The 10,614-nt window shown below is 42.5% G+C and overlaps 1 protein-coding gene across 1 annotated transcript in view; it reads right to left on the reverse strand.

Annotated features, from left to right (window-relative positions):
- Positions 1–10,614, reverse strand: part of Dgkg (diacylglycerol kinase, gamma 90kDa) — a 139,381-nt gene that overhangs the window by 117,338 nt on the left and 11,429 nt on the right. Inside the window, exons 5-8 of the mRNA XM_013034766.1 lie at positions 8,131–8,180; positions 4,959–5,033; positions 4,119–4,241; positions 441–558 (exon numbers count right to left, since the gene is read on the reverse strand). Of these exons, the coding sequence (XP_012890220.1) occupies positions 441–558; positions 4,119–4,241; positions 4,959–5,033; positions 8,131–8,180 (366 nt within the window). The remainder of the gene's footprint in view (positions 1–440; positions 559–4,118; positions 4,242–4,958; positions 5,034–8,130; positions 8,181–10,614) is intronic.

Genomic DNA, 10,614 nt, shown 5'->3' on the forward strand with positions numbered 1-10,614 from the left:
GGTGTATGCGGTGAGTGTGTGTGTTTATGGTGTGTGTGGTGTGTGTATGGTGTGTGCGGTGTGTGTGTATGGTGTGTGTGGTGTGTGTGGTGCGTGTGGTGTGTGTATGTATGGTGTGTGTGTATATGGTGTGCATGTATGGTGTGTGTGGTGTGTGTGTGTATGGTGTGTGTATGTGTGTGGTGTGTGTAAGGTGTATGCAGTGAGTGTGTGTGTTTATGGTGTGTGTGGTGTGTGTATGGTGTGTGCGGTGTGTGTGTATGGTGTGTGTGGTGTGTGTAGGTATGGTGTGTGTGTATATGGTGTGCATGTATGGTGTGTGTGGTGCGTGGTGTGTGTGTGTGATGTGTGTGTATGGTGTGTGTGTGTGTGTGGTGTGTGTATGGTGTGTGCGGTGAGTGTGTGTGTGTTGATGGGGTGTGTGGTGTGTGTGTACTCACAAATGCAGCACAGGCCTTGCTTCCGAACTCCCATCAGCATGATGTGGCAGAAGTTGCAGTAGGTTGGCTTCTTGAAATGCTTCAGAGTCCAGGCATGTCGCCCATCACCCTTAGAGCCCTGTAAGGGTCAGAGCGGGGAGACCTTGAGCTGGCAGCCCTCAGGTAGAGGAAGCCAGAGGCCGCTTCCTGTATGGGTTTTTTTTTTCTTCCTAACTTCTCTTTTTTAGTTGCAGGTAAGTTATTCACTTTATAAATTGTTTGAGATACAAATAAAAAATTCTTCTGGTGTGTTTTCTTTTTTCTTTCTTTATTTTATTATCTTTAAGTAGCTGTATGAAGGAGTTTCAAACAAATCAGTTTATAAGGACATGGTGTCTAGATCAATGTCACCTGATTCATGTCTGTGTGTTTTCTGAAGTTAGTGAATATCAAAATCAAAATTAGTGAATATCAAATCAGGAAATACCTGAATGAGAAACCAAGTGCCAGTGGCTCACACTTGTAATCCTAGATAAGAAGGCTGAGAGTCTCTGGCAGGAAGTTCTAGGAAACCCTTACTGCCAATGAACTACTGAGAAGCTGGAAGGGAAGCTATGGCTCAAGAGGTAGAGTGCTGGCTTTGAGGAAAACCAACATAGAATAACAACAATAACAACAAAAATCAAACCAGGGATAGCACTAGACTCTGAGCTCAGGCCCCAGGATGGCATACAGAAACCCCAGCCCCTCCAAACTAAAACCCAACCAACCAGCCAAACAAGAAGAAATGTCTGAATGAGGGGATAAAATACTCCCTCTATAGCAGGATGGCAAAAGTATAAATTGTATATCTATCTATCTACCTACCTACCTACCACCTATCATCTATCAATCTATTTTCATGATACCTTTCTATGTGAAGATCTTTTAAACGACTTGAAATCTCCTTTAATAGATTCTATCATAAAGATAGATTTATTTTGTTTCTTTCTGTGCCATTGCCTGGGTCAAACTCAAGGCCTCATACTTTTGCTTGGCTTAAAAAAAAAATCTGTCTGGCATTCTATCATTTGAAACATACCTCCACTCTGACACTTTTCCTCCAGTTAAAGTTAGAGATAAGAGCCTCTCAGATTTGTCTGCTAGGGATTAACTTCAAACTATGAGCTTCAAATCTTAGTGTTCCAAGTAGCTAGGGTTATAGACATGAATCCCTGGAACCCAGCCAAGAAATAATTTTTCAAGGGAAATGAGCTTCTTTTGCACTCTGTTAGATGTTTAACCCATCATTAATTAAAATAATGAAAATCTGGAAAAAATTTAAAGGCCTACAAATCATTAAAAGGGTAGTCGTAGGTTATAGTAGGTGGCAATCAAAAAGATATTTATAGAATTATCTAGTGATACTAGAATGTGTTCAGTGAAGTAATTAGAATACAAGTTTAATGATATATTGATGATGTCAGTTTCATATAATAAGATCTTTAATGGGAAGGAATTTCATTAACCTGACAGCTGAGTTGTTAACTGTAGCTGATAGCAGAATAATTTATTTTTCCCCTTAAAATTCTACTTTCTTCTATATTTTCTAAATTTTTCTCTGGTGAGCATATACTAGTGCTATGATCAAGAATATATAGTTTGGTAAAAGAATGCATTCTTTAGCCGGGTGCTGGTGGCTCATACCTGTAACCCTAGTTACTCTGGAGGCTGAGATCCAAGGTTCAGGATTTGAAGTCAGTCTAGGCAGAGCATCTTATCTCCAATTAACCAGTAAAAAGCCAAAAGTGGAGGTGTGGCACAAGTGGTAGAACCCCGGCTTTGAGTGGAAAAGCCAAGTGAGAGTTTAAGGCCCTGGGTTCAAGCCCCAGAACTAGTATATACACTTACCATCCCCCCCTCTCACCCCCCCACCCCATCCTGTTGTTGTTTTTTTTTAATCTAAGGGTTTTCACTTTTGTGAATAACTTCACAAATAGATAATTAATCAAAAGATCAACTAGCGCCTTTATTTCTCAAACATCTACCTTAAGAATGAATTATAAAAATTAAATAAAATAAGGCAAATGAAGCAAATAACCCACTTTTAGACATATGGTAAATTAAAGCTTCTATTAAATTTCTCCTCTATACCAAACACCGAGAGACACAAAAATAAACAGAGAGTATGCATTTCCAAATGAGGAGGGAGATTTATCCCTACTCCACAGGTAAGAAACAGAGACAGAGATTGTATGACTAGAACATGACCACAAGGGAATAATAAGAGGCAGAGCATGTAGTGAGGTGGGGTGGGGGCTGGGGAGGCTCTGGCTGGTTTCAGCCCTCGCTCTTCTATAGCTCTCTCCTTCCTGGACAGAAGGGGACTTAGAGCCTTAGCAGACCTAGCAGCTTCATGTAGCCCAAAGGACTTTCATTTCCTATGAAAACTCCGTGTTTACTAAGATAGTTGTCAGCTACAGATTGGTTAAGCAAATAGGCCACAAAGGACTAAAACAACCATTTCTGCTTGAGTTCTAGTGCCATCATGTGGTTATGTTATTTCTGCACAAGGTGGGGATAACTTCCTTACCCTCACAGGACGTGATGCAGCTGATAATTTCCCTAGGAGACAGATTGTGTGTGTGTGTGTGTGTGTGTGTGGTCTATTTAGATATACCCAGATTTCTCAGTGGTCATAGCAGAGTTAGAAAAAGCTTAACAAACAATCAGATATCCAAGACATTGATGGAAGCATTCTGTAATTTTACATATGTAAAATTAATGCTATATTAATGCTTTCCTGGGCAGGAAAGACCAGGGGCTCTTATATCCAATTAACCAGCAAAAGGCCAGAAGTGGAGCTGTTCATCAAGTGGTAGTGTTGAGCAAAAAATGCTCAGGGACCGCAGCTAGGCCCGGAGGAATGGTACAAATAAACAAATAAACCAAACAGTAACAACAACAACAAAAAAACCCTACCCTATCTGCTTGTTTTTATTGTTAAGTAAAAGACCATCACAAGTTCCTTCCAAAAAGATTAGTATTTTTCCTTCTTTTCTCTTCCTTTTTCTCCCTCCATTCCCTACTTCTTTCAGCATTTTAAAATGTTGTTGAAGAGATAGGGTTTTTCTTTGAAGTTCATTTGGCCCTTGGCCTGGTTGTGTATAAGATTCTTACAAACAAATATTGAATCTGTGTCCCCTAGTAGTACATGCACACACACATATTTACACACATACACATATATATGCATATATACACACATATATATATGCATGTATATGTTTCTACATGTGGCCTGGGTGCTGTCCTTGAGGTTTTTTGATCTAGGTTAGTGATCTACCACTTGAGCCACACCTACACTTCCAGCTTTTTTGGTGGTTAATTAGAGATAAGAATCTCCTGAGCTTTATTGGCTGGGCTGGCTTTGAACTATGATCGTCAGTTCTCAGCCTCCTGAGTAACTAGGATTACCAGCTTTTGCCACTGGTGTCTGGCCACAGAGCAATATTTTTAACCCAGTAATAATCTAGTAAATGTACGTCACATGAATGAATAAATACATTCTGGACATTAACAGGGGAAGGGGATGGAAATAGAGGAATGTGAGCCATCCCATGTGCATTGTGAAAAGAAGGACAGAAGCTTTGGATTCTAACATGGATTCTAATGATCCTGAATGACCAAGGAGTTTTGAACTGCAGCTAATCAACTCACAGATTCGTCCATCCCCAGGAGGACCAGCAGTGGGATAGTGGTCATCCCTCCATGGACCCATTCTTGTAGTGACACGAAGCCATCCTGGTCATAGTCCATCCCTTGCAACATCTCCTTCAAGATCTGCAGAATCCAAGAATAACAATTGTCTAGTTTTAGCTGAACTTTTCTACCGCCCTTCTGCCCTCGCTTTCTCTTTGGTCTCGCATTATTTGTTTTCTCCTGTATCCATTTCCCCTCTTATTCAGAATGAGTCAGAGCTTCGAGGAGCCAGACTAGTAGTGAGGGGATCTGGGCTCTTTGTCTGGCTTTGCCCTGACCTGGCAAAGATTTGGGTCACCCCAAATCTCTGGGATCTAGGTTTCACATCTGTAAAAATGGAAATAAAAATGGCTACATTTGGAGAATTGTAATGAGGATTCGAAAAAAATACATAAATGTAACACATGTATATGACAATAGTGAAAATACATATTTATAAATACATATTTATAAATTATACTTCTATTATAATCATATAAATACATATTACCTGATACAGAAGACCTCAGAAAATGCAGTTATTATTGTTAGTGACATGTGGTAGTTGAGAGAAAGCTCTAAACTTACTTCTGACCCTAGATTCTTTGACTTGCACTTGGCTAGAATTATAATCTCCATTATGTCTATGACTTTTGTGGTTGCTGTGTATGTATTGTCTGGCAGAGAAGTGGGAGGTTGAGGTTCAAGGTGCCAATGAAGACAAGTCTGGGAGCGCTAGTGCACAAAACATTTGCACCCACATTCTGAATACGACCTTGCCTTCCTGGGAACTTCCAACCCATGCTTACAGAAACTCACAGGCCTTAGCTCTGTGGGGTCCCACTCCAGGTACTGGGCAATATGCAGCATTTGGTTGACAATGCGATCCAGCTCCTGGAAAACATCAGGAGAGAAAATATTAAGAGAGACAACTGAAGATGTGTTACCACGAGTAGAACTGAAAACCAAACCCAGTGGGTAGACTTGCGCAGGGCAGATCAGGAGAAGCAGCCTGTCCAATGCATTGGCATTTCATGAGGACTTCACTGTGTGTTTTTGCCTCAGTCACAAAGCCTGGCAGCTGGATAAGCCAGGGGTGTGTGGAAAACCCAGAACACTGGCCTCTTCCTGGGCATGCTTTCCTTCCACTGTTGCGATCTTGTAAGATACAGGAAGCCTTTCTGGTTTCTCCTTTGTGATCGGACAAATACTTACAAGCCAAAGTCTCATTTACCTCCTCCTTCCTCTTAATTGTTACGCTTCCTCCTTCCTCCTTCTCTTCCTTCTCCTCCTTGTCCTCCTTCTTTCTCCTCCCCCTCCTCATTCCCCCCCCCCAACTCCTTCTCTTCCTCCTCTTGCTCCTCCTCTTTCTTCTCCTCCTTCACCTTCTTGAGCCAGTACTGGGGCAAAAAACTCAGGGCCTCACTCTCTCACTTGGTTTTTTTCACTCAAGGACGGTGCTCTACCACTTGAGCTAATGCACTTCCAGCTTGTTGTTGATTCATTGGAGATAAGAGTCTTACAGACTTTCCTGCTTGGGCTGGCTTCGAGTTGGTCCTCAGATCTCAGTCTCCTTTTCTCCAAGAGTAAAACTCAAAACCAAACCCATTACAATACTCCAAATGTGGCAATTTTTATTTCCATTTTTACAGATGCATTTCTAGTTTTACAGACTTGCTAGGATGGCAGGTGTGAGCTTCTCCTCTCCTTTTATCACTCCTCATCCCCACAGTTTTAGCAACTTGAGATCCATCTAACCTTCTCTGGGGTCAGTATCAATTGGATGGAGGGTTGCTGTGTTGGTCCTTGCTCAGACAATATGATCTGAATTTTGTTTGGTGTCTCCTTTTCCCTTTGCACTGTAAACTAGCCTTGAGCCTAGAACCCTGTGACGAGTAGTTTATAAAGGATATGTTTGCTTCATAAATGAGTGAGTCTTTGGATATCAAGGCCAAGCTCTGAATAGAATCTTATAGATACAGGTGATAATGAGTCAGTGCACTGAGGGACCCACTGAATTATACTTGGCTGAAGAAGTATTAGGGGTTAAGGTTGCCAACTTATGCATCAGCTAAACTGTTTACATTAAGATTGCTCTGGACAGACTTATGAGTAGAATTGTTGCCTACACCAGGTAGAAACACTGAGTAAAGCAAGCAAAATAAGCCTCAACAGGGATTCAAAGAATAGTATTGCACTTAATTTTCCATAGAAAAACTTGCAGGATGGGGCTGCAGGTGTGCACAGGGAAGTGGAAAGAAATATGAAATTCCAGTGGAAAGGAGCCTGTGAATCTCCCTGAATTCACGATTCAATTAGAAAATGTGATTCCGAAACCAAGAATTAGGCTTGGTCATTGGCAATGTTAAGTAGAAGTGGAATGGGAGATTTCAGAAAGAATTCATTCTCAGTGTCTCCCCTGGTAAGGCCACACCGTGATGTTTAAAAAGCCATGATGGGGGCCCATTCAGTTCCATACTTTAAGAAGGGCATAGACAAACCAGAGGCTATTCACTGTCTTATGAGAAGCACGGGAGACGAGGGCCATTTTGGCTTGAGAGCACCTTCAAAACGCCAAGGCCCATGGTGTAGATGTCTTGCTCTGCTGGAATCAGGGGTAATGGAGGGGGAGGATGTGAGGGGTTTTAGCCTTGTTTTGATCTCCCTCCTGGGTGGGACAGAAGGAGGAGAGAGCGGCAGGGGTTCTGCTGTCTGGCAGACAGAGATCGCTTGTGGGCAGGAAAGGAAGCCTGGTGTAATAGTTGTCCTAAGCGAGTAACTCCTGAGTTGGGGACCTTGCTCATGGGAGAGAGAATTCACACAAAAAGCCAAGTTTATCAGTCAGGAAATTGGGGGGGATCGTGGAGAGTTGAATCCTCTTACTTTTTGGAGAGCCATTTCTGCTCACCAATGTTATCTTCAAAGAGAGCCATAATTTAACCACTTCCCGCACCCTGCAAGATGTCTATCTCATGCAAGGTCACTGTCATGTCATGCTTTAATCATTTCAGTCTCTGTCATCAGGCCTCTCATAAACCTTCTTGCTACAGCACAATACTTTACTATTGTGAAACCAGGCCTTGATTGGTTCAGCAGTGTCCTAACTGGTATCCCTCAGCACAGCGTCTCCAGTGCTCCAGTTAAGACATGAGTTACTGCTCCTCTGCTCTCATCTTCATCTCTGTGTCCTCCCCCCGCCCCCAGGAAAAGATGAACCCTTTCCATCACCTGTAAAGCCAGATTTGTTTGGCCACATCCCCACCCCCTACTCCTCCTTCTCCTACCATCATAACGCCTCTATCTCTTCTGTCATTTCCTCCCTCTGACATCATCTGTTCACTCACTCTGTTCCCTACCTTCCTTCCTTCCTCCAGTCCAAATCAGCCCCATGTACTATACTAATGAGCTCTGACTCTGGCTTGGCCAGACAGGCCCTCAGGGCCTGAGTTCAGGACTCTCTCTTTTCTATGTTTCTTCTAACTTGTCCCTGCACATTCCTGAAGGGATGAGGCAAGTTTAAGCTTTCCCAGGTACAATGGGGTGGGATAGTGTGCTCAGAGCAGACAGAACCTGGCTCCTAGGCTGGAATCCTGGGGTAGGAGAAGAAATCATGGGAGATATCAAACCTCATAGTAATCTCCCTCTTGCTCTCTCACCCTTGTCTTGTGCCCCCTCTAAATCCTTTGTGTTGGCCACTGGGCTGAAACAGAAAAGTTCAGCCAGGTCTCTAAATGGGGAAGTGAGGTTAGATGCAATACTAACTCATTCCTTGTCCTGAGACTTTATGATTTGACATCTGGAATGAAATGGCAATGCATTTCAAGGCTGGCTGGCTCTTTGGAGTAGAAGATGGGGGACTCTTCAGATTTCTTTTGGGAACATTGCGATTGCTATGAGGATAGGACGGAACATTTTCAGATTCTTCCTTGGCCTGCTTCCTCCTCCCTAGCCTTTCTCAGATCCAGGAAGGATATTTAGAATGAGAACTTACTGCTTGGTCCAGGAGTCCATTCTCATCTGAGTCATAGAGACGAAACATAACTGCAAGAAAAACAGACAGGCTTGAGATGTCCTCCAGGAACGACGGATGGTCAGAGGTTTTGATGCTACCAAAATTTTCGACTAGATCTGACCATGACGGCAAAGGCGATTGCACTAGCTCAGCCTCCTTCTAAGGTACAGAGTGGGACAAAGGAGATCAAGTCACCTGGCTTCCCCACCCATCTAAGTAGTAACTCTGTGACTCATGAGATCTGGGATCCAGGGCAAGTCTCTGGGAAACCTGCACACTTCTCCACATCACCAGCAGAGGGCAGAGCAAATGCCCAGCTGGTGGGCAGACAGAGGCACCAGGTCACATTGAGTGTGAGTTAGGAAGCTATACACCTTGGTGTGCCCTATCACTTCTGGGCAGGGAACAAGTTCTTTTACTTTGTTGGGCTCAACTAATATCCATAAAGTAGAGATGATTGTCATTTCTTCTAGGATTATCATGAAGGTTTGATCCATCACTGATACACTAAATGGACAGTGCAGAAGGCACTCAACAGATGTTTTTACATTTTTAATTTTCTTTTAGTAATGAATAGTTATATATGACATTTAATATGCGCAGAGTATTGTCATATGTACTCTATCATTCATATTTAACCCTCAGTAATAGGGATAATGTAATCACTGCTACTGAAATAAAAAGGAGGCTGTGTGTGTGTGTGTGTGTGTGTGTGTGTGTGTGTGTGTGTGTGTGTTCTGGGGATTATTGAACTCAGGGCCTTGCACTTATTAGGCAAGTGCTCTTCCTTGAGTCACTTCTGGCCCTTTTTGTGTTGGTTGGTTGGTTAATTTTTTAATCAGGTTCTCATTTTATGCTCATACTGGCTTAGGCTGGGGTCCTCTTATCGATGCTTTCCTGTGTCACTGAGGACAGACATATATCACTGTGCCCAGCCATTATGCTTTTCCTACAGTTCAGATAACAGGAGTATACTACCATACCCAGACATTAGTTGAAATAGGGTCTTGCAAATTTTTATGCCCAGATTGATTTCAAACCACCTATGATCTCTCCCTCTCAAGTAGCTAGGATTCCAGAATTGAACCACCTCATCTGGCTAAAGGCAACTTTATATAATATTTGTAGTGCATCTGTGTTTCAACATGAAATTAGGTTTGGAATTTTTCATTTATGCATCATATTGAGGCTCAACAAGTTTTGGATTTTAGAGGTTTGGGATTTTCAGATTCAGGATGCTCAGCTTTGTGTATCTCCACCCACCCCCCCTCACAAAAAAAAATCATTGTCTATTTGAAAACCTCATCAATCATGTTCTTAGCTGCAGGAAGCTGATGTAGATTAAGGAAGATCTGGAGGAAAATTTGGACTCAAGAGCAAATGTGCATTTCATTCACCTGAAAGACAGAGACAGGATCTCTGTGGTCTGTGAAGAAAGCTGAGCAGGAATAAGAGCTAAACATCTCTTTATTCTGTCCCACTTTTAAAGGCCTTCATACCTGTTTCCTCTGAGTAGCATCCCAGATTGGCCCTGCCCTGGTGAGATCCTTTAGGTGTCTTGGCACATGTCCTGGTCACGCTAAGTTGTCACTGTCATTATTTGCCTCTATATGTTTCACTGTCTCTACAGCTTTATTTTTTCACAGTGCATACTTTTTCAGTGTCCATATTCTTTAAAAGTATGGTCATGGGCCATGCTCTGGTAGCTCATGCAAGTAATCCTAGCTATTCAGGAGGATGAGATCTGAGGATCATGGTTTGAAGCTAGCTTGAGCAGAAAAGTCCACGAGACACTTACCTCCAATAAACTACCCAAAAGCTGGAAGTGAAGCTGTATCTCAAGTGGTAGAATGCTAGTCTTGAGTAAAAAGCCAAACAAGAGCACACACAGACACACAGACAGAGACACACACAGAAACACAGACACAGACACACAGACACGTGTAGGGTCATGGGCTGCCCTTTCTTTGTGACTCCTCAGCGTGTCTTGGTAAGAATGTCCTGAGCAAGGGCACTCGGTGTATGCTGCTGACCCACTGAAGAGAGGACTGAATGACATAAAGGACAGGCTTTTTCGCTAGCATTGTCCCAGGACTTGGCACTGACGTGACTGTTTACCACTGACCCCCTGCTCTGATCCTGCTGTGCATAAAGAATAGAATAATATAATGAATAACAGAATAACAGAGCTGAGCAAGTCTACTCTCTAATGGTGAGCTCTGGGCCTGTCTTCCAACCCTACCATGCTTTTCTCAGGTATGAAATGAGAATTATCATCTCATCCTTCAAAGATTGTGGTAAGGATAAAATGGTAAGATGCATTTCAGGTGCTTTAGCATATACAAGATGTTCAGTGCTGAGAGTTAATCTTGCATTTTGAATTGGTAGACTTGCAGGTTTTACTTCCTAAAAGATATAAGCTTGATTTTTTTTTTTTTGGAAAATGTATAGTTTAATCCCTCC

Source organism: Dipodomys ordii, unplaced genomic scaffold (assembly GCF_000151885.1).
Source record: "Dipodomys ordii isolate 6190 unplaced genomic scaffold, Dord_2.0 Scaffold196, whole genome shotgun sequence".
In the NCBI taxonomy this organism is placed as follows: Eukaryota; Metazoa; Chordata; class Mammalia; order Rodentia; family Heteromyidae; genus Dipodomys; species Dipodomys ordii.